Source organism: Barbus barbus (genome assembly GCF_936440315.1).
Source record: "Barbus barbus genome assembly, chromosome: 12".
Lineage (NCBI taxonomy): Eukaryota > Metazoa > Chordata > Actinopteri > Cypriniformes > Cyprinidae > Barbus > Barbus barbus.
The window spans coordinates 10,089,743-10,114,705 of NC_136740.1; the positions used below are offsets into that span (position 1 = coordinate 10,089,743).

At 39.9% G+C, this 24,963-nt stretch overlaps 3 protein-coding genes across 4 annotated transcripts in view; all 3 read right to left on the reverse strand.

Moving 5' to 3' along the window:
• Positions 1–271: 271 nt before the first annotated feature.
• LOC306877970 (zymogen granule membrane protein 16-like) lies at positions 272–2,605 on the reverse strand. The gene is made up of 4 exons (XM_079430035.1): positions 2,564–2,605; positions 2,156–2,246; positions 1,722–1,857; positions 272–1,502 (listed from the first exon to the last, which is right to left on the reverse strand). The coding sequence occupies exons 2-4, from the start codon at positions 2,208–2,210 to the stop codon at positions 1,187–1,189; spliced, it is 507 nt and encodes a 168-aa protein (XP_079286161.1). The 5' UTR covers positions 2,211–2,246; positions 2,564–2,605; the 3' UTR covers positions 272–1,186.
• Positions 2,606–3,345: 740 nt separating this feature from the next.
• On the reverse strand, positions 3,346–14,390 carry LOC306877897 (zymogen granule membrane protein 16-like). 2 transcript variants are annotated; one of them, XM_079429923.1, is made up of 4 exons: positions 14,274–14,390; positions 13,920–14,010; positions 5,136–5,262; positions 3,346–4,995 (listed from the first exon to the last, which is right to left on the reverse strand). In XM_079429923.1, the coding sequence occupies exons 2-4, from the start codon at positions 13,972–13,974 to the stop codon at positions 4,668–4,670; spliced, it is 510 nt and encodes a 169-aa protein (XP_079286049.1). In that variant the 5' UTR covers positions 13,975–14,010; positions 14,274–14,390; the 3' UTR covers positions 3,346–4,667. The 2 variants fall into 2 exon arrangements, with proteins under 2 accessions (XP_079286049.1, XP_079286050.1); XM_079429924.1 differs by having other exon boundaries at positions 4,366–4,995; positions 14,214–14,277.
• Positions 14,391–19,283: 4,893 nt separating this feature from the next.
• The window catches only part of LOC306878516 (angiopoietin-1-like), a gene marked incomplete at both ends in the record, with an annotated part of 30,824 nt that continues 25,144 nt past the window's right edge, over positions 19,284–24,963 (reverse strand). Inside the window, one exon of the mRNA XM_079430961.1 lies at positions 19,284–19,342. Coding sequence (XP_079287087.1) covers positions 19,284–19,342 — 59 coding nt within the window. The remainder of the gene's footprint in view (positions 19,343–24,963) is intronic.

Sequence of the window (24,963 nt, forward strand, 5' to 3'; positions counted from 1 at the left end):
GTGTCATTTACCTGTGATACCAAGAGTAGGTAATCTAATCATCTCTGGTATTAATAATTATTATTTTACAGAGGAGAGTTGTAAACATAAAATTCTAAGAACATTAGTAAATACACAGGCGTTCCCTTCAAAAGTAAAAAAAGAGACCCCTTGTAGGTAAAAGAAGTTCAGTTTAAAATTATTAACAATATTTGTCCCTGTAATGAGTTCCTCAGACACAGATTTAATTTGGATTGTGATAAGTGCACCTTTTGTGAGGCAGACATTGAGTCATTGGAACATTTCTTTTATTTATGCAAATTCTCAAAAAAACATTCTGGGATGACCTCTATGCTTGGTTAAGTTTAAAGTATGTAATACCTGTCTTTGATTTTAAAACTTTAAAATATTTGTCCTTTTGTGTTGTTGAACCTTTGGTAAATAAAATTATGATTTTGGCCAATTACTTCATTCATAAATGCAGATTCTCCAATACAGTGGTTGCTAGGGTGTAGATAGATAGATAGATAGATAGATAGATAGATAGATAGATAGATAGATAGATAGATAGATAGATAGATAGATAGATAGATAGATAGATAGATAGATAGAAAATCAGTTATTGACCAATCAGTATGAAGTAGGCTGCTGGGAACTGACCGTTTTATTAAATTCCTTATGTATTATTCAATATATTTTAATACATTAACAAAATATATTATTCTGTATATTTCCAATGCACTGATATGATGTAAGGTCAATGGCACCAGTGATGCAAAATATTTGATGTGAAGAGGACATTCTCTAAAATGTATAAACCAATTTCCTCATAGCAGGGAAATGATAAACCAATTTCCTCATAGCAGACATTTCTTATAACAGGCTAAACTAGTTTTTGCTCTGTCAACATGTTCAACTTCTGATTCTGATTTCAACTTTTGATTTCTGATTATTTATCCTCTTATTATTATCTTTGTTTATCATTTTTCCATGTATCATCTATATTTAATGGATGTACATCTTACATATTGTTTATTCACACATTTTTATACACATTGTATATGATCAGTTTACTGAATGAGAAAAATAACATCAAATTATAATTACAATTAATCAAATTATCAAAGATATTCAAGTACAAGATTATTTTTTCTCTGTATAGTAGTAAATTCACATTAAATTAAATATTATAAGTTAAAAAATTATTTTAGGGTTTTCCAATACGTATTGCGGCCCAATGAGCCCCAATAGAGGTGATGCCACTTCCATTCTGTCGTCCACTGAGAAAACGCAGCTCATTTCCTTTCTGGGTTGGATAGAAGTTAAATGAGGCCCCACTAGACTGTCCCACTTTAAAAAAGCGCCCCTGATTAGTGATAAACACAAGCTCATAGATGTAACCAGAGTTATACTTTCCAGAGATCTGAATAATTGCTTCTTTGTCATAGAGTGTCATTTCCATCGGATTGCCACTATTTACACCAACCGCTGCTGTCCAGTTACTCTCGTACCTCAGCTGGAACCTAAACAAATATGTAAATAATGTTCAAATTTAAATTATATTATATAAATTAAATCACAAATACCTCCCTGAGAGAATTAATTTTTAGCATTAATTTGTGACAATACATTCTTTGTCACTCCAACTTCTGATATCAACTTGAAAAGGTATTTAAATATACTTTTATAATGTGATTTTTCAAAGCCATAATCTAATATTTAAAGTGCTTGAGGATACTTACCCAGAGATATAGCCGGCCCAGTAGTTATTGTATTCCCAGACTCTGATCCCAGTGATACGACCCACACTGGCAGTGGAAAATTCAGGCCCACTGCCATCCCCAACAGCAAGTGAGTAAGAGAAAAGATCAGGTAAAGCTGAAAGAGGGAATAATAGCTTTTAAAACTGTCTCGCATGTATTTCAATAGTGACTTAAAGGATTATTCAAGAAAATGAATGGCAGAGCTGAAGTTATACCTAAACTTAAAAAGTAATTTGTCTTTTGTTCACATTGTTTCTTGTTTATCTTGGACCTTGACTTCTGATTGACTATTGTAATTATGCCTCAGTTGCTATTTTTATCTATTAATTTAATTGTTATATATTTAGTTATTTACTTATTTGCTTACTTATTTGAGCTGAACAATCGTATCACAGACTTGTGGTAATACTCACGCGCTGCCATGCCCAGGGCATAAACTGCAGAGAGAATCAGGAAAAACTGCAACATTTTGGAATAAATTGCTGTCCTGCACACTCCAGGAATCTAAGTATTTGATTGTAATATCGAATTAGAGTGTTTCTGGATTTGTGCATTTCATGATGTATCTGATATATTGTCAGATAGTCATGTAACATTCAAATTAGTCACAAATAATAAATCACTTTCAATGAGTTATATGATGAAAATGACTAAACTGCAATTAATTATAATAAATTAGGTAGAATTTAACATTCTGCTAAATGATTACACTGCATATACACAAATGATCATCTATAACAAGGGTAAACATAACAAAGCATTTACAAAAACAACAACAACAAACAGATATGATATATATGAATAAAGATCTTTTCAATTACCTGAAGACAGGTATGTGGTTGATAGTTCAAGAGACAAGTGTGTTGACTAAACCTGCTCGTACACTTTTCTGCTCATTGGATTTTGCTATTGGTTGAACAATATGTCTTTGTGTCTTCTGTTTTCTTACACTCCTCAGATGGAATGTTTTAGAGCTCACAACTATGGCATGACCGGCATCAAAATATCCAACTTTCGGATTTAAAGGTTAATTTTATGAACTATAGATGAACTATCAGAACAAAATATCTGAATTCTGTGCCCAATTTTATTCTACTGTTTACAGAAAATAAGAATTGGAAGCACTATGTCAAATTATATTATTCTAATTACCTGTCCTTTGTAATATACATCATATTTCCATTGCCTTTTACAACAACGAGCTTTTGTCAATCCCAATTTAAATAAAATGATTTCAAATAATTCACATCAGTTAAGAAAAAAAATCATGATACAAGGTTTTCTACTATTTATTTACATAACAATTGTGTGGCTTCTCTGTAAAATATCCCAGTCAGTTAATGGACAATACAAGTTCTTTATTTCACCTTCACTCAGTTAGCATCAACTTCTAACACAATGATTTTTCTTTGTTTTCTTCACTGATCACATGTTTCAAATATTTTAAGTTCTGTTTCCTGTGCACTAAACAAGTTGGTTGTTAATGGAAATGACAGCACAGCTTTGTGACAGTCGTAATTTGAGCCACTTACACAATAAGTATTTTAAAACATTTTAAAACAAACAACAACAAAAAGGTTTTTTTTAATTTTTTTTTATTATTCATGTTACTTGTTGTTTACATCATCATAATGTTTACATAATCATAATAATTACTATGTAAATGTATTAAATGTAAAAATTACTATTTGAATGTAATAATTACATGTAAAAATTACTATTTTACAACTCTAGAAAAAAAAAATTAGAGACTACTCCAAATTTTCTGAAAGCAGTAATCTTTTTATCAAGGAAAAGTATAAAAACCACTGCTGTTGTCATCACTGTCCTCTTGCAGTAGGACCAGCTGGATGGCAAAAACTTTGCTGGATGGCAAAAACTCAAATAATACTGTAACTACTGACCATGCCAAAAAAGTTGAAAAATGTTTTCAATGAGGAAAAGAAGGGTTCAATTCTGGCTTTACTGGCAGGGATACAGTGAGCATCAAGTTGTTTATATTCTTAAAATTTGGAAGACGGCGGTTCATAAGAACAAGGTCAAGCTGCAGACACTGGGGACAACAAAGCAGAGCGTGAAAATTACTCTCCACTGACTGGGATGACCGCCAACTCATTCAAATGTCACTCAACAACCATAGACTTTTGGAGAACATGCCAAGAAGCATGAAAGCTGTGATTGAAAATCAGGGTTACTCCAAATATTGATTCTGAACCCTTCTTAAGTTAAAACTTTGTGTTTCTCAAATATTGATTTCTGAACTCTTCTTAAGTTGAAACCTCTATATTGTGTTGTTTAAAATGTTTCCTTTGCATTATTTGATGTCTAAAAGCACTGCATAGTTTTTGCTATTTTGATCAGTTATCATTGTCTGCAAATAAATGGTCTAAATGACACTTGGAATTTGGGAGAAATGTTGTCAGTTTACAGAATAAAACCAAAATGTTCATTTTACTCAAACGCATAAATAGGAACACCAGAGAAACTGATAACTTTGCAGTGGTATTTAAATTTTTCCAGAGCTGTATATTGGATTTTTAAGATTAAAAATATGAAAAAGATAAAATAATAAAATCTATGCATATAAGGAATTTAAAGAGTAAGAGAAATAAACAATAAAGGCAAGGTGAACTGTTTCCATGTTTTTAATGTGATCTTCATATAACAAAAAGAAAAGATACAATGGTTATGCAGCTGAAAATGAGTGTGTTTTAGAAGACCCACATAACACAGATAGGCTAAAATGAACAAAACAAAATCAACTTTATTCAAGTAACAATCATGAGAATCTTGTCTATAAAAATGAGAACAGATAAAACTAGATAACTAGATAAACACAGATTTAAAAAAAACGTTTCTGTAGATTAAGTTTATGTAATGCTTGCAGAAATAATGTAAAGGGCACTGAACTGAACTAATATGATCTTAAGGTGTTACACTGTTGTCACGGGTGTGGTAGACAGCCCAGTGAGCCCCAATGGAGGTGATTCCGTATCCATTGTGTCGACCACTGAGAAAACGTAGCTCACTTCCATCATGGGTCGGGTAGAAGTTAAATGAGGTTCCAGAAGGCTGTCCAACTTTAAAAGATCGGCCTTGACTAGTGACAAACATAAGCTCATATATGTAGCCATAGTCATACTTTCCAGACACCTGAACGATGGATTCATTGTCAAGGAGTGTCATCTCCAGCGGAGTGCCATAGTTTGCACAAACCAGTGTTGTCCAGTTACCATCATAACTCAGCTGGATTCTAAACAGATATGTGTCGTTAGTGTTCAAATAGATACACACAATGCAAATGACATAATTAAGTCAAAATAAAACACATCTTAATTACTTTGGCACTCTTTTCGTCTTGATAGGTGATCAGTGGTGCATTGGTTCACTTACCCACCAATGTATGCATTACTGTATTCCCAGATTCTGATACCAGTGATGCGACCCGCATGTGCAGTGGAATATTCTATCCCAGTGCCATCCCCAGCAGCCAGTGAGTAAGAGTAGAAATCAGGTAAAGCTGAAAGAGGAAATAACAACTAAAAGTCTGTCTGTCTATATTATTATTATTATTATTAAATTGTTATTAATATAAATTATTGCTATTATTATAATTACTATTTTTTTTTTGCAAATGTGGCATAATGAGCTGAAAGCCCATTTGTCCGCATTCAAAGTTATGTGACGTCATTAATCTGCGCGTGTATTTAGGCTCCTTGCGCGTCTTCTGTGAATCCTCGCCTGGTTGCTTCATGCTTCACGCTGCTGTGACCGCTCCTAGTGCGCCGTTTGTGGACCCTCGTCTGTTTGCTTCTCGCTGCATGCGACTGTGACCGTTTTGGGCGGACAGAAATTTCCCATTTTGTTTCATTAAACGTGGTTTTGGCTTCATTCGGATGACTGTTGTGCGGGCGTCTGTGGACTTCAGGTGCGGGTATGACAGGTTTTAATTTATTGTCGATACCTTGTTAAAGTGTAGCAACTGGTTAGAAGGCAACTCTCATGCATTTGTTTTGTTAGTTCGTGATTTGGTGTGAATGACGACTGTATTAATCTATTGAGGGGATGTCCTTTTGGGTGCCTGGCTTCGCAGCTACGGTAGGTCACCATCTAAATTCTCCTTTTAAAATTTATGTGCATATATAGATTGTCTTAATCATTGGTGTGAATTCTAGGAGAACTGCAGCTCGTGCAGTGTCATCGCTGTTTTGTCATAGGCCGTTTTGAGACTGCTGTGATACAATGTTTTGATCTTGCTATGCCTTACATCTTTATATTTTCTGCTCACACACACTTCCTTAGTGGATATTTTGCCCATATTAAGATCTCAAATTATTGTTCTTTTTTCTGTTTTGATATCTTGTTTTGTAGGAGTAATTTATGGGGTTCATAAGTGTGGGTCTTTTGTCTTTTGTATAATTTATGTTTTCCATTGTCTTTTTTGGTAAATACAATATGTGGGAATTGATTTATTTGGTATATTGCTGATTCATTTGAAGTGGTCGATTTATGTGTGAACCATAAATACTATTTTTGTTTGTTGATTTTGGTAAAACGACTGAATTTGTTTACTGTTATTGTTTCTTTATTTGATCGGGCCTATTAAGGTTGAATGTAAAGGCTTGTAGGTGGATGAGTCTTTGCCATCCACCTGTTAGCTTGTATAACCTTTTTTAAAATATTTTCTTTTGTGTGGTGTGTGTGTGGCGTGGAGTGTGTTCTCTTTCAGGAGCTGCGGCCTTTTTGGCTTAGGAAAGTGATCGTTTCCCTCCTATCTTTGGTGGTGTCTACAACGTGTGCCGTGACTGATCATTTCGCTGGGGCTTCTTTGTGCTGTGAGAGTGAGTGTGTAGTGTGTATGAAGGGAACATGCAATTCTCTTGCAAGGCCGCAGCTTCCTTTCTGTGAACATTGTATTTGACTGCTTGAGGCTTGTCTTATTTTTGTGTGTGGGTTTTTATTATAAATTATAATAAACTTTTTTGTAACTTTGTATAAATAACTGTGTCTCCAGGCTTTTGTCTTTAGTGGGAACCTGTGCGCGGATAATATTCTCTGGGCGAAATTCCCAGGGTGGCGTAGTCTAACTAGAACATATAACATATATAGTGTCCTTTGTCCCTGTGGTTGCCACATTTTTGGCGCAGTCGGCAGGATCTGCTTATTAATTTGATGAGGTTTTGGAGACATGGGTATTTTTGTTTGTGTTTTTGTGTGATTGTATGTATTTTGACAAAACAGCGGTGTCATAAACTGTTTTCTCTAACATCCTTACGTTTTTGTTTATGTATTTAATTCATAATTCTCTTCTCAATTAAAATTGTTAGATATGGATGTTGAGCTGCGGGACCTGGTGGCCCAATTGAGGACTGAGAACGAAAGGCTGCAGGGACAGCAACCTTCAGTAAGTGCCATAAGTGATTCGCAGGGTAGTAATGCGGCGACATCTAGGCCTTTAGAGGTCGGCACTGAAGCTGTTGATAGGTTTGTTTTTGTCCCCAGGGATCGAAGGTGCCCAAAGTTTAGTGGTAAATCAGGAGTAGGTATTAAGGAGTGGGTGGAGGAAGCACAGGCCTGTATGCGGGTCCGTTGTCTGTCCACGGCCGATAAAGCTTTTTTCCTCTTTGATCATTTGGAGGGGGAAGCTCGAGAGGAGATTAGGCATCGTCCTGATTCAGAAAAAGGAGACCCTGATAAAATTATTGTGGCACTTCGTGACCTGTATGGTTGTTCCTTGTCGTATGTAGCACTACAAGAAACTTTCTTCTCCCGTAGGCAACAGGAGGGGGAGACCTTGTTGGAGTTCTCCCTCGCCTTAATGGGCCTCCAGGAGAAGGTGAAGCAACAGTCACCGGCTGCGATGCCAAATGCAGGGGTTTTGCTACGTGACCAGTTTGTTGAATTCGTTTTAGATCCAGCATTGCGCCGTGAGCTTAAACAATTGGTCCGTCGTGAGCCTTCCTGTAATTTTTTATGTGCGTAGTGAAGCGATAAGGTGGGAAAGGGAAGGGATGTTGGGAGGTGCGAGAGCTCGGAGTCAGTCCCTCCCGTTAGCGTATGGTGTCCAATATGGAATGCAAGGGCATTCTGGGTTAGAGGGTGGTGGCTTGGTGGCCAGGTCGGAATTTGATGAGTTAAAAGAGATGCTAAAACTTCAACAGGAGCAGTTGGGCCAGCTTACTCAAGGTCTTGCCCAGTTACAGGGTTCATCCTTGCAAAAGCCCTCCCCTCGCAGGGGTCCTGTAATATGTAGACGGTGTCAACGTGCTGGTCACTTCGCTAGAGAATGCGATGGTGACCGGGTTTCTCCTCGCCCTTGGCCTCCCTCCGCGGTAGTACCCACATATGGGGGAAGACAGCCCCGTCCAGTACAACAGTCGGAAAACTAGTTCCCACCGGGCTGCAGAGCCACAGTCCGGTTGGGGTGTCAATGGGCTCGGTTTTAAATCACGTTGAAAACATGCCTTTATTAATTTCGTCCTGTCCACATCTTGTTGCCGTCTTTGGTGGGGTTTCAGTTCCCTGTTTGGTGGACACTGGTTCAATGGTGTCCACTATTACAGAGAGCTGTTTCCGTAGAGATATCGCACCAGGAGAACAAGAAGAGCTTAAAATGTGTCATTGGTTGCAGCTGCGTGCGGCAAATGGGCTTGAGATTCCATATATTGGTTATGTAGAGTTAGACATTGAGCTTTGTGGGTGCTTGGTGCCTAAGTGTGGGGTTCTGGTGGTCAGAGACCCTCCTGGTGGCATGGGTGACAAAGTTCCCGGTGTATTGGGGATGAATGTCTTGCGCCGATGTTACCAGGAGCTCTTTGGTCAACATGGCCCTGCATGGTTTAGAGTGCCTTTTGTTACCCAGACCCCGAGTGTTATGGTTCAGGCACTTCAGTATTGCTGTCACGTTAATACTGAACCTATAGAGGGTCGTGCTGGTAAGGTCAGAGTTCGTGGCCACCGGGCTTGCTGTATACCCGGTGGCACAGTAAAATTTGTCGCTGCTACATGCTCTGAGCACTATTCAGATTCTCCTGTGTTTTTTGAACCACTCGAGCAGGGGTTACCTGCGGGATTATTGGCGTCTCCTGCGCTAATTCGGGTAATCCGGGGTACTGCATATGTGCCCATTGTTAACGTCGGGATTTCTGATGTCATGCTTTATCCCCGTAGCCTTTTAGGAACTTTGGATCAGGTGCTCGTGGTCAGTTTGCCCCCAGATGTGGCAGAGATTCGATCTGTTGCCGCCACTGTCCAGACTCAGGTTCCTCAGGTGGCTCTCACTATGGAGGAACAGATCAATGCTCTAGGATTGCCAGGATTATCGGAGAAGGAGGTAAATCAAGTGAGGGCGTTGCTTCATAGATGCCAGTCGGTATTTTCGGCCCATGAGGGGGATTTGGGATGTACTGATTTGTTGGCTCATGATATTCCCCTCATGGACGACGTTCCAGTTCGGCAGCGTTATCGCCGGATCCCGCCCTCTGAGTATGAGGTGGTTAAAGCACATATTAATCAATTGCTTGAGGCACGGGTGATTAGAGAGAGCTGTAGCCCCTACGCTTCACCGATAGTCCTGGTAAAGAAAAAGGACGGTACTCTACGCATGTGCGTAGATTACCGTCAATTAAATGCCAAAACCCGAAAAGATGCATTTCCCTTGCCTCGCATAGAGGAATCTTTAGATGCCTTGTCAGGGGCCTGCTGGTTCTCAACCATGGACTTGGCTAATGGATATAACCAAGTCCCGGTAGCTGAGGGGGATCGGCCTAAGACTGCCTTTTGCACCCCATTTGACTTATTTGAGTACAATCGTATGCCATTTGGGCTCTGCAATGCCCCCAGTACCTTTCAGCGATTAATGCAACGCTTGTTTGGAGACCAGCAGTGCCAGTCGTTATTACTATATCTTGATGACATTGTAGTGTTTTCGTCATCAGTGGCACAACACTTGATGCGTCTAGAGGTGGTTTTGCATCGATTGGAGATTGAAGGGTTAAAGGCTAGGTTGGGGAAGTGTTCCTTTTTCCAGAAGGAGGTGAAATATCTAGGACATGTCATCTCGTCTGAGGGAGTGTCCACCGACCCCAGTAAAGTTGAGGCAGTGGCCCAGTGGCGCCGCCCAGAGACGGTCAAGGACTTGCGTTCATTCTTGGGGTTCGCAAGTTATTATCGTCGCTTTGTGGAGGGCTTCGCTCAGTTGGCTGCCCCTTTACATCGGTTAGTGGCAGAATTTGCCGGGTCTAAATCCAGGAAGCATACGGTTGAACGCTTTGGGATGGCATGGTCTGAACAGTGCCAACAAAGCTTCGATGGTTTGAGAGGTAGGCTTACGTCATCTCCTCTCCTGGCCTATGCTGATTTCTCTCGACCTTTTGTTCTAGAAGTAGATGCCAGCCATAGAGGACTGGGAGCGGTGCTCTCTCAGGAGCAGGGGGGCAGGGTGCGACCCATCGCTTATGCGAGTCGTAGTTTACGGCCCACTGAGCGCAACATGTCAAATTATAGCTCCATGAAGCTGGAGTTTGTAGCGCTCAAGTGGGCCATGACAGAGAAATTTAGGGAATATTTGTTGGGACAGAAATGTGTAGTTTACACTGACAACAACCCCCTGAGTCATCTGAATTCTGCCAAGCTTGGTGCTACAGAGCAGCGGTGGGCCGCACAGCTTGCCTCATTTGACTTTGAGATAAAGTATAGGTCCGGCCGAAGCAATCGTAATGCTGACGCTCTTTCAAGACAGGGTCCATCTGGTTGTCATGGGGTAGATCATGCGCTTCATGGGACTAGTGTACCAGAGGAGATGCTGTGTTCTGGGAGGCAGGGAGAAGTAGGTCCCCACGTTCTTCAGGCGGCGATGTCCGTTCTACCGAGTTACTCGACCGAAGAAATTAGGGTCCAGCAGCGTGCTGACAGAGTCCTTGCTGAGGTATTAGAGTTTTGGGATGGTAAGACCTTTCCCAATGTGGAGGAGCGCAGAGGGCTCTCCAAGTCAGCACGAGTTTTACTCCGCCAGTGGAATAGGTTGGTAGATCGAGAAGGTGTAGTGTACCGCCGTATTTTTCGTTCTGATGGAGGAGAGGAGATTCTTCAAATCCTTCTCCCTTCTTCTCTGTGCAGTGAAGTGTTGACCCTGTTGCATCAGGAACATGGACATCAGGGGATAGAGCGCACTCTCGAACTGGTGAGGCAGCGCTGCTATTGGCCAAGTATGGCAGCAGAAGTGGCCCAGTGGTGTCGAGATTGTGAGCGGTGCCAGGTTGCTAAAGATACGCAACCAGCTGCTCGTAGTCATATGGGCCATCTGTTGGCATCTCGGCCTAATGCGATTCTAGCAATTGATTTCACTATTTTGGAAGCATCTCAGACAGGGATAGAGAATGTCTTAGTGATGACCGATGTGTTTACTAAATATACATTGGCTGTCCCAACTCGAGACCAGCGTGCCGAGACAGTTGCTAGGGTGTTAGTGGGGGAATGGTTTTATAGGCTGGGAGTCCCTGGTCGAATCCATTCCGACCAGGGGCGTAACTTTGAGTCCATCTTGGTGCAGCAGTTATGTAGATTGTACAACATCAAGAAGTCTCGCACAACGCCTTACCATCCTGCGGGCAATGGCCAATGCGAGCGATTTAATCGCACTTTGCATAATCTGTTGCGCACCCTTCCCCCCTCAAGGAAGAGGGATTGGGCGTCTTGTCTCCCACAAGTGGTATATTACTACAACACCACACCTCACCAGGCCACGGGTGAGTCCCCATATTTTCTTATGTTTGGGCAGGAGCCACGGCTCCCAGTGGATTTCCTGCTTGGAGGGGTCCAGGATGTCGTTCCTGGTGACGTGCATGAGTGGATTGTAGAACATCAAGCAAGGCTACAGGCTGCTTTTGAGGGAGCTAGTGCACGGTTAAAGCTCGCGGCAGATCATCGAAAGGTGAACCATGACCAGCATGTTCGAGATGTCCCATTGGCTGTTGGCCAGCTGGTGTATTTGAAGGAGTGTGGTAGACGAGGACGCCATAAAATCCAGGATTTGTGGAGTCCTGTAGCCTATTATGTAGTGAAAGCACCAGAGGATAATGGTGCTGTTTACTCTATTGCATCACGGGAAGAGCCTGGTCAGGTTAAACGTGTTCATCGTTCCCTGTTGAAGGGACGAAGTCAGGTGGTGACTCCGGAGTTGAGTCCTAGTGATGTGTCTTTAACTTTGTTAGAGACTGTGTGTGAGGAGCGGGACGAGGTGGATTGTTGGCATGTGGTTCCAAGGGAGCATCAGGAAGTAGGTGTGTCAGCCTTGGACGGTCATGCTTTGGTTGAGTCATCTACTACTGATGCAATGCCATTAGTGGCTCCAAGTGAGCCTGATCCTGATCCTGTAGAAGTGGGGGGTGGCAGTTTGGTCTCTATCTTGCCAGGGGTTATACACCCCCCTGAGCCAGATAATGGTCAGGTGAGGCCAAGACGAATGTCTGCTATTCGATCAGCAGCTGTTTCTAGTTCAGTTTCTGTCTTTAGACCCTGGAGTTGAGTCCATCGTCGGGGCGACGTTGCAAAAAAGGTGGGGTAGATTGTGGCATAATGAGCTGAAAGCCCATTTGTCCGCATTCAAAGTTATGTGACGTCATTAATCTGCGCGTGTATTTAGGCTCCTTGCGCGTCTTCTGTGAATCCTCGCCTGGTTGCTTCATGCTTCACGCTGCTGTGACCGCTCCTAGTGCGCCGTTTGTGGACCCTCGTCTGTTTGCTTCTCGCTGCATGCGACTGTGACCGTTTTGGGCGGACAGAAATTTCCCATTTTGTTTCATTAAACGTGGTTTTGGCTTCATTCGGATGACTGTTGTGCGGGCGTCTGTGGACTTCAGGTGCGGGTATGACAGGTTTTAATTTATTGTCGATACCTTGTTAAAGTGTAGCAACTGGTTAGAAGGCAACTCTCCTGCATTTGTTTTGTTAGTTCGTGATTTGGTGTGAATGACGACTGTATTAATCTATTGAGGGGATGTCCTTTTGGGTGCCTGGCTTCGCAGCTACGGTAGGTCACCATCTAAATTCTCCTTTTAAAATTTATGTGCATATATAGATTGTCTTAATCATTGGTGTGAATTCTAGGAGAACTGCAGCTCGTGCAGTGTCATCGCTGTTTTGTCATAGGCCGTTTTGAGACTGCTGTGATACAATGTTTTGATCTTGCTATGCCTTACATCTTTATATTTTCTGCTCACACACACTTCCTTAGTGGATATTTTGCCCATATTAAGATCTCAAATTATTGTTCTTTTTTCTGTTTTGATATCTTGTTTTGTAGGAGTAATTTATGGGGTTCATAAGTGTGGGTCTTTTGTCTTTTGTATAATTTATGTTTTACATTGTCTTTTTTGGTAAATACAATATGTGGGAATTGATTTATTTGGTATATTGCTGATTCATTTGAAGTGGTCGATTTATGTGTGAACCATAAATACTATTTTTGTTTGTTGATTTTGGTAAAACGACTGAATTTGTTTACTGTTATTGTTTCTTTATTTGATCGGGCCTATTAAGGTTGAATGTAAAGGCTTGTAGGTGGATGAGTCTTTGCCATCCACCTGTTAGCTTGTATAACCTTTTTTAAAATATTTTCTTTTGTGTGGTGTGTGTGTGGCGTGGAGTGTGTTCTCTTTCAGGAGCTGCGGCCTTTTTGGCTTAGGAAAGTGATCGTTTCCCTCCTATCTTTGGTGGTGTCTACAACGTGTGCCGTGACTGATCATTTCACTGGGGCTTCTTTGTGCTGTGAGAGTGAGTGTGTAGTGTGTATGAAGGGAACATGCAATTCTCTTGCAAGGCCGCAGCTTCCTTTCTGTGAACATTGTATTTGACTGCTTGAGGCTTGTCTTATTTTTGTGTGTGGGTTTTTATTATAAATTATAATAAACTTTTTTGTAACTTTGTATAAATAACTGTGTCTCCAGGCTTTTGTCTTTAGTGGGAACCTGTGCGCGGATAATATTCTCTGGGCGAAATTCCCAGGGTGGCGTAGTCTAACTAGAACATATAACATATAGTGTCCTTTGTCCCTGTGGTTGCCACACAAACATGCAAAATCATGCATCAAAAAATATGTTTGCAAAAAAAAAAAAAAAAAAAAAGAGAAAATAAAATAAAATGATGATTAAAATGACTAAAGTGGTTTATGATACTCACGCATGGCCATGCCCACTGCACAAACTCCAGAGAGAAGCAGAATAAGATTCAACATTTTGGAAAAAGCTGCTTTCCAGCACACAACAATAATCTAAATGAAACAAAATAGATCATGCTTGTGAAACAGTAAATACTACAAGAACTGGCTCACTACTGCCATTGACCAACTGGATCTGAATCTTGTTATCACTATGCAATTTGATTTACATCACTTTATATCACTAGGTAGCAGTTTTCTTAACATCTAACTACATTACATATTGACAGAATGGTGATTGGGGTTTTCGTATATACCTAAGAACATTAATATGATAAAAGATCATTACTGTCATTTTAGAAATATAAAGTTATTACCTGCAGTTATACTTGATGTGGTTGATATTTGAGCAGTCTGGTTTGCTTACTAAACCTTCCTGCGTTTATATTCTCCTCCTAGTCAAACCTCTTCTGTTGGACAAGGTATGATTGTGTTTCTGTCTCAATTATGACACACCTCAAATAGAATGTTTTGGAATGCAAAACAAGTTTTGGTCCAAGTTCAAAGATTGATTAGAATGATATATACAACTTTGCTTATTTTGCCAAAGAGTGAACACAGTTTTTTAACAAATAAAAAATATACAAAATAACAAGGATAGGAAAAAGGCTTATACATGAAATTCTAAGAAAATCCAGGATAACATAACACTAGTTTTTATATTAGAACACTATATTTCTTTAGAACAATGTAAGCAACTTTCACTGAATCACACTATTACTGAATTTGTAGTAAGTTGATCAGGCCCTCTGTGCAGAGCTCCATTAAATATGTGGTGTTCCTGGTCAAAAAATTACAGGGTTCTGTTGGTCTGCTAAATATTAGCTATATTATGTTTTTAAACATTTTTTAACTAGAATTTACTAAATACAGATAAGGATGATTTGTCTTGTAATCTATATATCATCTAGCATTGGTGGATATTATTTTTTCTTCTTTTAATGAAGAACAAATGTTTTAGATTATTTATTTGAACCTGACAAATCACATTGATCATAAGACATGAAATACCTCACTTAGCTTGATGGTTTGAATTTTGTAACACAAGTAGCAGTACCATTGAAAAATAAAGCTAAACTTAAAAAAAAAAAAAAAAAATGGCTAAGCATTTACCACTACGTACTGTATGTATGTATTGTATGACAAGAGAGACAAAGTATTTTCATGAGATAAAAAGAGATTTAAACATAAAAATAGAGCTATTACACAAGTATAAACAGTGATCATCATCATCATAATATAATTTTTATCTATGCTAAAAAATAAATGGCCCTTTAAGATCTAGAAATTGCAAGGGATTACAGGAACCCTGGTGTATTTCCTCGTAGACAACATTCCAACTTGATAACATGCTAAAGTATGTATTCTGTTATGTATAACTTGAGCTTCTGGATTTTTCATGTCTCAAGTGTTGCTCAAAAATCTCTCACACAGGCCTGTATCACATCTTGAGAATATGTACATTTTCAGTTTTATTTAATTATTGGTAATGATTTACAATAAGGTACAGTACATTAGTTACCAATAGTTAATGAACATACAGTTTCTCATTGGTAGTTCTTGTTAACTCACTTTATTGATATTTTATTATATACTGAACAATAAAACCATTGACAGTCCAGTTAAAAAAATAAATACACTTTAGTTGTTCTAATATCGATGCACTTATATTTTTATTAAACTATGCAAAAGTGCATAATAAATGTGTAATTTTGAAACAACTTTGTTAAGTCCTCTTTAAGATATGCTTAAGATCAACTTTAAGCTAATTGCAATATATTTTAACATATTTAGTTGTGTTAAAATGGAACAACTTCAAGCATCTTTAGTGTAATTTCAGTGTACTTCTTTAAATTATTTAAAATATACTTTTATACTTCTTGAAGTAAAGTTAAATTATATTTTAAGCTTCTTTAATATGCTTCAAGAACATTTTCAATAGCATTTCAGTTCATTAGAAATGCATTACCAGTACACTATTAGTTTGTTATAAAACTATTTTCAGCACTCTAATATGATTTATTAACAAGCACAAAAATCATTGAATCAACATGACACACTCTTTCAAATCTAGAAAACTTGAATGTACTTTACAACAATGAATCTTGTGTACATTACACAGAAGCATATATAAACTCGACCAAAATAATAATAAATTAAAGATCAGTGAAATGCTATAACAGAACTAATTAAATCAAAGTAGAACATTATACATGTATTACTGGAAAGTACACTATGAACATTTGAATCACTCTAACACTGCATAACTTTGAATAACAATGCATAATGCAATTTTCTGCACATACACAAAGAAGCTAACAAAAACAGTGCAGAAGTGAATAAGGTAAATGTTTTACAAACTTAACCCTGCAAATGGCTGAACCTAACAAACAGAGAATTTGAAATGCCGCCATATTCATCCTCAAGTGGAGGGTCACTTTCTTTGAATATGGCATTTTCTGCATCTGATGGCTTGCAATTCAGACACAGTGGTATTTGAAAACGACTTCATCACAGGGTCTGTGAAAGGAAAAAATAATTAATCAGTGGCTTATAATTAGCATAGATATGCATTACAATTTCTTTGACTTCTCAGTTTACCTTCCAAAACTTAGTCTAAATCCTCATCAAGCTTGACAAGAGCTTCTGTTTTTATTCTCTTATTTGTCGTCACCATACAGCACTCTGTGTTACATTAAACATAAGGTTAGAAGAGGCCCAACATCTCTACAACAGAAGTGCTGAATTCAAGCATGACACTCAGCATGAGTCCCAGTAGTCATAGTTATTTGGAAATATGTCATCCAGAATTAAACCTGTGAGATTCAATGAAATGAAATTAAAAAAATGTATCACTCTCTTGTTTGCTCGCCTCTCTGATCTGATTTCAGTGTTTACAACAGCTGGAGGTAATGAAACAATAATCTGTGCAAGGGGTGATGGGAACTGAACAAAACAAACAATGATGCAGAAGCGTGCCCTCTGGTGGCTGTCAAGGGCAAACCAGCCACTTGCTGTGACGGTCAGTTTTTAATATAACTCCGATTGGATTCGTCAGAAAGAATAAAGTCATATACACTTAGGATGCCTTGAGGGAGAGTAAAACATGGAGCAGGACATGGGTTAATTTAAATTTTTGGGTGAACTAACCCTTTAACAGTTTGAATTTAGACAATTTTATTCACATCTATTGACACACACACGCGCATCAAAACTGGTAAAAGGAAGCTCAGGCGTGGTTGGTTGTTGCGCACAAGAACCAATCAGATTTTGTCATGCTTGTTACGCAAACACGCCTGAGCTTCCACATAAGCCAGTGAGGTTTGTTTTTTGTCCATTACGTGATACTTTGAGTTTGTTTGAATATAGGTAGATAAACAAGTAAATAAATAGGGATTTTTAGCATATCTTTGGAATAATAATGATTTGTGATGCTCTTCAAATAATATGATGAAATGCTTGTGGAAAGTACAGATAAATAGTAGCCTATTACAAGTAATGACTGAATCATGTTATGTATGTACCATACACGTTGGTTGAATTTGTGACTACTGATAAGAAAAGAAAGAGAATCTCTGTATACCGATTTTTTGTAAACATTGTGAAATCTGTTTTGGTCTTTTTGTTTTCACCTGTTATTGTAAATATTGTACATCACTTCATTTCAGCACTTTTTTTTTTTAGGGTAGTAAGATTCTTTGGGAAAAAGGTAGTCTATTTTTTCTTTTTTTTTTTCTCAGCTCACTCAGGGCGGGTCTAACGTAAGACGGCCTTGTCAATCAACTATCATGGGAGGGGCCTGTACAGAACAGCCTGATTTGAGAAAGGGGATTTTAAAATAGGGATTTAAAAAACAAAAAACACTGGTTGGATTTGTATCATTATAGGATGGATGTGTGCACACACTTCCAACATACATTTAAGTTCAAACAACTCGTAAAGTGAATTTTGCATCCGATGACCCCTTTAAATGTCACAAAAAATATGCTTGTGTTTTAGCTTATTTCTGAAAAGTGCAACTTAAGCATATATTTATTAAGTACTTTTAGTATACCTTTTAAATATTATATTAAAATGCAATTCAATACATTTTAATGCACCTCAAGTAAGCATGTTAAGAGTACAATTGCACTATAAATATACTGAATTTCAAGTACTGTTACAGAGCGAGCGAGATGAGAGATGTGCGGATACACATGCAAAGCTTTGTTCAAAGACATGGTCAAAACAGGCAATGGTGAACAACAAAAAGTATGGCACAGGCAAGACGAAAGAGTAATTCAAAGACAGGCGAGGGTCAATCGATGGCGAACGTTATCCAAAGGGCAAATCCAAAAAAGAGTCCAGGTGAGATGCATACAGTATTCAAACAGGATGCGACAGGGATGACAGGTGTAATCCCGGGCAAGCGAAATCCAGAGCAGGCAGAGAATACACAGAAACGAGATACACAGGCTAGGATCTAAACACGGGAAATCGGGCAAAGAACAAGACTAGACTAGACTAGTCTGAGACCAGAAACTAAGACTGCAGAAACTAGATTGACTCCGTAAAGTAGCTATCACTAGGAAAGTGATAATCGCTAAACAATGCTTAACGTTGAATGATGGTTTAAGACTGATCTTTATAGTATGTGTGTGATTGACTGCAGGTGAGTTCGTAATCAATATAGTACAATGAGTTCTGGGAAATGCTTTCCAGGAAGAGATGTAGCAGTTCATGAAAAGAGTCATAGTGGTTATAGTTGACCTCTGGTGGTGAGTGAATAGAAGTCCATACACCATAAAGCGCCTCCCATTATGGGAAGCACTGCAGACAGGGGAATCAATTCAAGGACAGGAGGGTTACAGTGAGCTGGTTTGGGGATACCAGCTGAGGCTATTGACACCAGCGGTGGATCTTCCATGCGGGCTGCCAGTCTGGGATACTGAACAACTGACCTCAAATATCTGGGTGCAACAGACAGGACATGAGAAAACTCTGGAAGACCACCTGTGATTTGTCTTGACTCTGGGATGACAGCTTTGACTTGACGAGACTCTGGACGATCAGCTGTGACGTGACGTGACTCTGGGAAATCAGCTGAAACACAATGTACAAAATGAGGAAAAGGTAAAAAACAAATAAGACTTATGCCAGTTTGACATTTAATTTCCCACACAGACTTCATTTAAATTTTTAACTGGTTTCACAGCACGTAAGTTCATTCATTGTGGAAAAACTAAGGCTAAACTAAGACTAGGGCCAGATCATCATGGTGGTGGCACGTAAAAACTAGTTTGGGCCTTTAAAGTATACTTGATGGCATCAAGTTTGCCTTAATTTTGTCAAGAGGTGTAGTACATGCCGTTGAAGTTTGATGCTCCACAGGCCTCAAACCACCAGCCTTCAGAAGAAAAATAAAAAAAATCATGTTTATACAGTCAGGTAGAAAGACAGACAGACAGACAGATAGATAGTAATGCTGTCAAAGAATTAATTGCGATTAATCACATACAAAATAAAAGTTTTTGTTTACATAATATATGTATGTGTGCTGTGTATATTTATTATGTATATATAAATACTGTACACACACATGCATGTATATATTTCAGAAAAAAAGGTTATGTTAATAAATATATTTATTTATCATTTAAATTATATTAATATAAATATAGACATGCAAATACATGTAAATATTTTCAAAATATATGTATGTGAGTGTATTTAGGTATACATAAATATACACAAAACACATATATATTATGCAAACAAAAATGTTGGGTGTGATTAATCATTTGACTAGAAAGATAGATAGATAGATAGATAGATAGATAGATAGATAGATAGATAGATAGATAGATAGATAGATAGATAGATAGATAGATAGATAGATAGATAGATAGATAGATAGATAGATATATGCTCAAAGGGGGCTCTCCGTAATCCTGCAAGGACCACAGAGAGATCCCAAGAGGGCATAAGGTGCGATCTGTGGGGATTCAATCTCCTTGCACCTATCAGAAACCTGATGATCAGGTTGTGCTTCCCCAAGGATCTTCTATCCACTGCATCGTGATATGCTGCAGTGGCTGCTTTCGAAGTGTATGTCAACTTTTCATTCAGGAAGGAAAGCCCAACATTGACTGGGCAAGGGGGTCCTCTTGACGAGAACAACACCAATCAATAAACAGACTCAACTTCAGGGCATAGACCTGCCTAGTAGAAGGAGCTCTAGCCTAGGTGATAGTGTCTATCACACCAGACATGCAGGTTCCATCGATCGGGACGTGGGTACCAGATGGTGCCTTACCCCTGAGAAAGAAGGTCCTTGCCGCCTAGGGATGGAGTCTCCATTCTGACAAGGGTAAGCTGTTGTGAGAGTGCATTGGTTGCATGTTTGAGCTCACATGGAACGTGAATGTTACTGCAGCGAATTGAGCTGCGTTTGACTCCAAAGGAGGAATTGCAACATGCAACGAGAGCATACCGCTCTTGATGGTTGATGTATGCAACCGTCAAAGTGTTGTCTGTGCGGACGAGCACATGCTTGTCTTGTAGCAGTAGACAGAAACGGCAAAAACCAAGCAGTACTGCAAGGAACTTGAGGCAAATGATATGCCACTGCAGTCGAGGTCCAGTCCAGGAGCACAAAGCTGCTTGGCCATTGCAGAGAGCACTCCAGCCCATGTTGGAGGCATCTGTTGTAACAACAACACGCCTCAACATTTGTTCTTGTTCATCTGCCCATAGAACTGTGTAAAGAAATACACATAGAAAAGTGTGAAGTTAAAAATCCTTTATGGGGTAATCAAAGATTCAATGGCGCACAGTGAACAGAATGACAGGAAAGGACACTCAAAAGGCATCAGAGTGGTGCTCATGGCGTAAGCGAGATGGTATTCACTGTAGAACACAAGATCCAGGGGGCATGGTTGGATCTAGATCCAACTCCTCCCACCTTACATATACCTAAATCTACCCGTCTCCACCCCCTGATCCCTAAACCCACCTATCCCCACCCCTAGATGTGGATCCAACCCTGCCCCCTGGATCTTTGTTCTACAGTGAGGGGTTACTGGTGTAAGCTGCTGAAAAATAATAATACACCTGAATGATGCAGACAAATTATGAGAGCACATCTTTTGCACATAGCCCACGGCTTTTAAAAATGCATTCTGATACACATTCCTCTGACAAAGAAATTATTTATAATCTCAAACTGAGACACCAGGTGCATTCTGAGAATTTTGCCCAGTAGCTTCTCATAAAAAAAAAAAAAAAAGTATTTGCATGAGAATGTTTTTTTGTCTGTTTTTATGTTCACTAATGCACATGCCTTCTTGGAACAACTGGCTGTCATGGCACAAAAAATATTTAGATTAAAGAGAGCACTAAAGCCAACATGAATGCAGAAATGTTTGTTCTGATGTCTCTGTATGTATAATAATTACGGAGTCCCTAAAGGGACTTTTGCAAAAAATAAAAAATACACAGACTTTCATGTGCGCATGAGAAACTATCACACATTACTATTTATTGTTGTGTCACTTCTGTCATCTTAAAAAGATGAAAACAAGAGTATGGATGCACATGAATTAGCCTGTGAAATTTGGCCTTCAATAAAAAGACATTGTTTCTGTTCTTGCAATCCAGCACATAAATCATCACTGATTGTCATAAGAACAGGTTTTTCCCTCAGGCTGTTTCACCTGAACAATACATAACATCTCAGGACTGTACATCTGTACATAACTTCTCAAAACGTTTCTTCTGTAAAATAGCACATTTATAATTCTTTCAATTTTCTCTATATTTTATACATAACTTCTCGAAACATTTGCACATTCATAATTCAATTTTATCTATATATATATTTTTATTACCATACAGATATTTTATTATTATTATTGTCTATTATCTTTATTACTAGTGTTATATCTCATTCTATTTGTCACGAATCTGGTCCATGCTCTCCCGGTTAACCACCACTAGAGGTCACCCGTTCACCACAGTGACTATTTTCACTCACACACATTGGACTCCATTTCCCACAATCCATTGCACTGACGACATGCACAGCTGTTCACTATCTCGCCCACACCTGATCATCATTTCACAATCACCACCACTCACTATTTAAGCCTGGGACTTGCTCTTGCTCACCGCCGAGTATTGTTAGCCTAGTCTCTTTACAAAGCGTTCTCTGTTTCCCGAGTTAGATTTCCTGTGTTTTGATTCCTGCCTGTGTTCCCGGATTATTCTCTCTGCCTTGCCCTGTTTGGATACTGTTCGCCGATCGTCGACCCATGCTTGCTCCACGGATTGCTCTGTCTTGCCTCTGCCATACCTGTTTGCTGTCTCCCAACCCTGCCTGTATGACCATGTTTTACAATAAAGCTTTGCAAATGGATCCGCACGTCTCACGTCTCGTCAGCCCCGTAACAGAATACTCGGCCCAACAAGGATCCAGCGGCTTTCCCAAAGAACATCGGTCAGGTATGGATGCAGCGATCTTATTATTGGCCCTCAAGCAGGGTACACGATCACTAGAGCGTTACATCATTGAATATTTGGCTTTGGCTAATGGCTCAGATTTACCGGATTGTATGCTAATAGATTTTTTTTGCGATGGCTTTAACCAGCCAGAGTCAGACCCCGTCTCCGTGCTCCAGCCAGAGTCAGACCCCGTCTCCGTGCTCCAGCCAGAGTCAGACCCCGTCTCCGTGCTCCAGCCAGAGTCAGACCCCGTCTCCGTGCTCCAGCCAGAGTCAGACCCCGTCTCCGTGCTCCAGCCAGAGTCAGACCCCGTCTCCGTGCTCCAGCCAGAGTCAGACCCCGTCTCCGTGCTCCAGCCAGAGTCAGACCCCGTCTCCGTGCTCCAGCCAGAGTCTCTTCACGCCTCAGCCAGAGTCTCTTCACGCCTCCGCCGATCTGCCAGAGGCTGTTACCACAGATTCAAGGTCAGTCCTTCGAGTTCTGATATCCAGTGTGATGGACCCACCACTGATGTCGGTGCGAGTAGCTGGCATTCCCAGGGCCTCAACCCTGGCTGTTACAGAGACTGTTCCCCTGACCTCAGTGCTTCCCGTTATGGCGGTCACCATTTTGAGTGTGTGGGCTGCACACTGTGCTCCTGAGGCCTCTCCTGTCCACGAGTCTGTTCCTGAGGTCTCTCCTGTTCACGAGTCTGCTCCAGTGCCTCCAGAGGTGGCGGCTTCCGCTGCAGAACCTCCCGAAGTGGTGGCACCTACACCCATATCCCGAGAATCCAGTTCTCAAGTCACGGCCAGGAGTACCGATCCCGTATCCCGAGAATCCAGTCCTCAAGCAACGGCCAGGAGTGCCGATCCCGAATCCAGTTCTCCAGTCATGGCCAAGAGTGCCGTTCCTGGCCCTCAAGTGCCCGCTCCTCCAGAGCGCCCCAAAAAGGCCGTCTGTGAACTCACGCCCTGTCCTGTCACGGCCAAAGAGGCCGTCCGTGAATCCTCGTCCTGCCCAGTCACGGCTAAGTAGGCCGTCTGCATATTCTCCTCCTGCCCTGCCACAGCCATAGAGACCGTCCATGAACTCTCTACCTGCCCGGTCACAGCCCCTGGGACCATGGGGACTCTCTCTGTGTTGTCAGTTTCTGTTCTCCCTGTGGTGTCTGTCTCTGTTTCCCCCAGATCCCTGATCCTGCCATGGCTTCCTGAGCAGTCTGCTCTACCGTGGAGATCCTCTGCCCTGTCTACTCCACACTGGTGGGCTCTGGTTCTGTCTGCTCTGCGGTGGTGGTCAGCTGTCTGGCTCTGGGGGTCTCCTGCTCCGCCCAGGTGCGCTCTGGTCCCGTCCTGCCCTGCTACGGCTCCGTCAAAATACTACTCCTACTGTGTGTTACATCAAAATCAACAGGAAAATGAAACCGTTGCTCACATCTTAAATGGATGTTTTTGTTATAAAGGACTGTATGTGTCCAGACACGATCACCTGGTTGATTTGTTTGTACAGGATTTGAAAACAATACATAAAGACAGTAAGATTTACCAACATACTTATGTTGAATTGAAATGGTTCTATCACAACACATTTGACAGAGACTATTTTAAAAACATTCCAAATACTCCTGACATTTTGATTGTAAACGAGGCTTTGAACACTGTATTTGTTATTGAAGTTGGCTGTTGTTTTGACTTGTATTTGGATACCTGCTATCTTTCCAAATTGTTGAAATATCAGCCATTGGTTGAAGCCATCCATCAAATTGACAACCAGTGTAATTTAATTATCCTAGTATTTGGAAGTTTAGGTCATGTGCACAAGAATGGGATTAAAGGACTGCAGTTGGGTGGATTGCAAAAAAAGAAAGCAAAAAAACTTGCAAAATTTTGTTCAGTTTCAGCCATTATTGGGAGTATGCAAATATGGAAAAGATGTTTGATTGTCATAAATTTAAGGACTTGTTAGCCATGTGTACCTGTCATCTTGCAAACTGAATTCCCAAAGTATTTGGATTCCGTTTTTTGTTCCTTATCTTGTGGATCCAAATAAAAGAAGAAAATGCGTTTGTAAATTATTTTAGTTAGGCAACAAGAGACTGTTTTGTCAGCAGTAAAGACTTTTAAATTGAAAAATACTAAAGCACACTTATGAACAAGGAGGTTATTTTATTTCAACAAGGAAGTTATTATACGCAGCCAACGAATGCACTGAGTGTGTATTCATCAGAAGTCACCCTTAACAGATGTTTTATTGAGATTATGAGATTGATCTGAAGAATGAATGCTGGATCAGATGTAGGTAATCACACTCTCTGAGTTGATCTCTCTCATATAATACTCTACTATACATAGTACTTTGCTTTTATTACAGTAATTCAATAAGCTTTTAATGAAGCAACACAACAATCCTTCATTACTTGTTCTAAAGTAATGTTTTGAAATTTAGGAAGAAAGTAGTTCTGCCCAAAAGAGGGCTTTCAAAGACTCTCCATTGTTATTTATGTATTTACATACTTGTGCAGTCGAACTGTTGTGTAAATGTAAT

Excerpts from the sequence above, each read along its gene's own strand:
- LOC306877897 (XM_079429923.1), bottom strand. The coding sequence starts at position 13,974 with ATGTTGAATCTTATTCTGCTTCTCTCTGGAGTTTGTGCAGTGGGCATG. Across the intron at positions 5,263-13,919 it reads TGCAGTGGGCATGGCCATGC|CTTTACCTGATTTCTACTCT; the intron begins GTGAGTATCATA and ends TTCCTCTTTCAG. Across the intron at positions 4,996-5,135 it reads AGTAATGCATACATTGGTGG|AATCCAGCTGAGTTATGATG; the intron begins GTAAGTGAACCA and ends ATATCTGTTTAG.
- LOC306877970 (XM_079430035.1), bottom strand. The coding sequence starts at position 2,210 with ATGTTGCAGTTTTTCCTGATTCTCTCTGCAGTTTATGCCCTGGGCATG. Across the intron at positions 1,858-2,155 it reads TGCCCTGGGCATGGCAGCGC|CTTTACCTGATCTTTTCTCT; the intron begins GTGAGTATTACC and ends TCCCTCTTTCAG. Across the intron at positions 1,503-1,721 it reads TGGGCCGGCTATATCTCTGG|GTTCCAGCTGAGGTACGAGA; the intron begins GTAAGTATCCTC and ends ATATTTGTTTAG.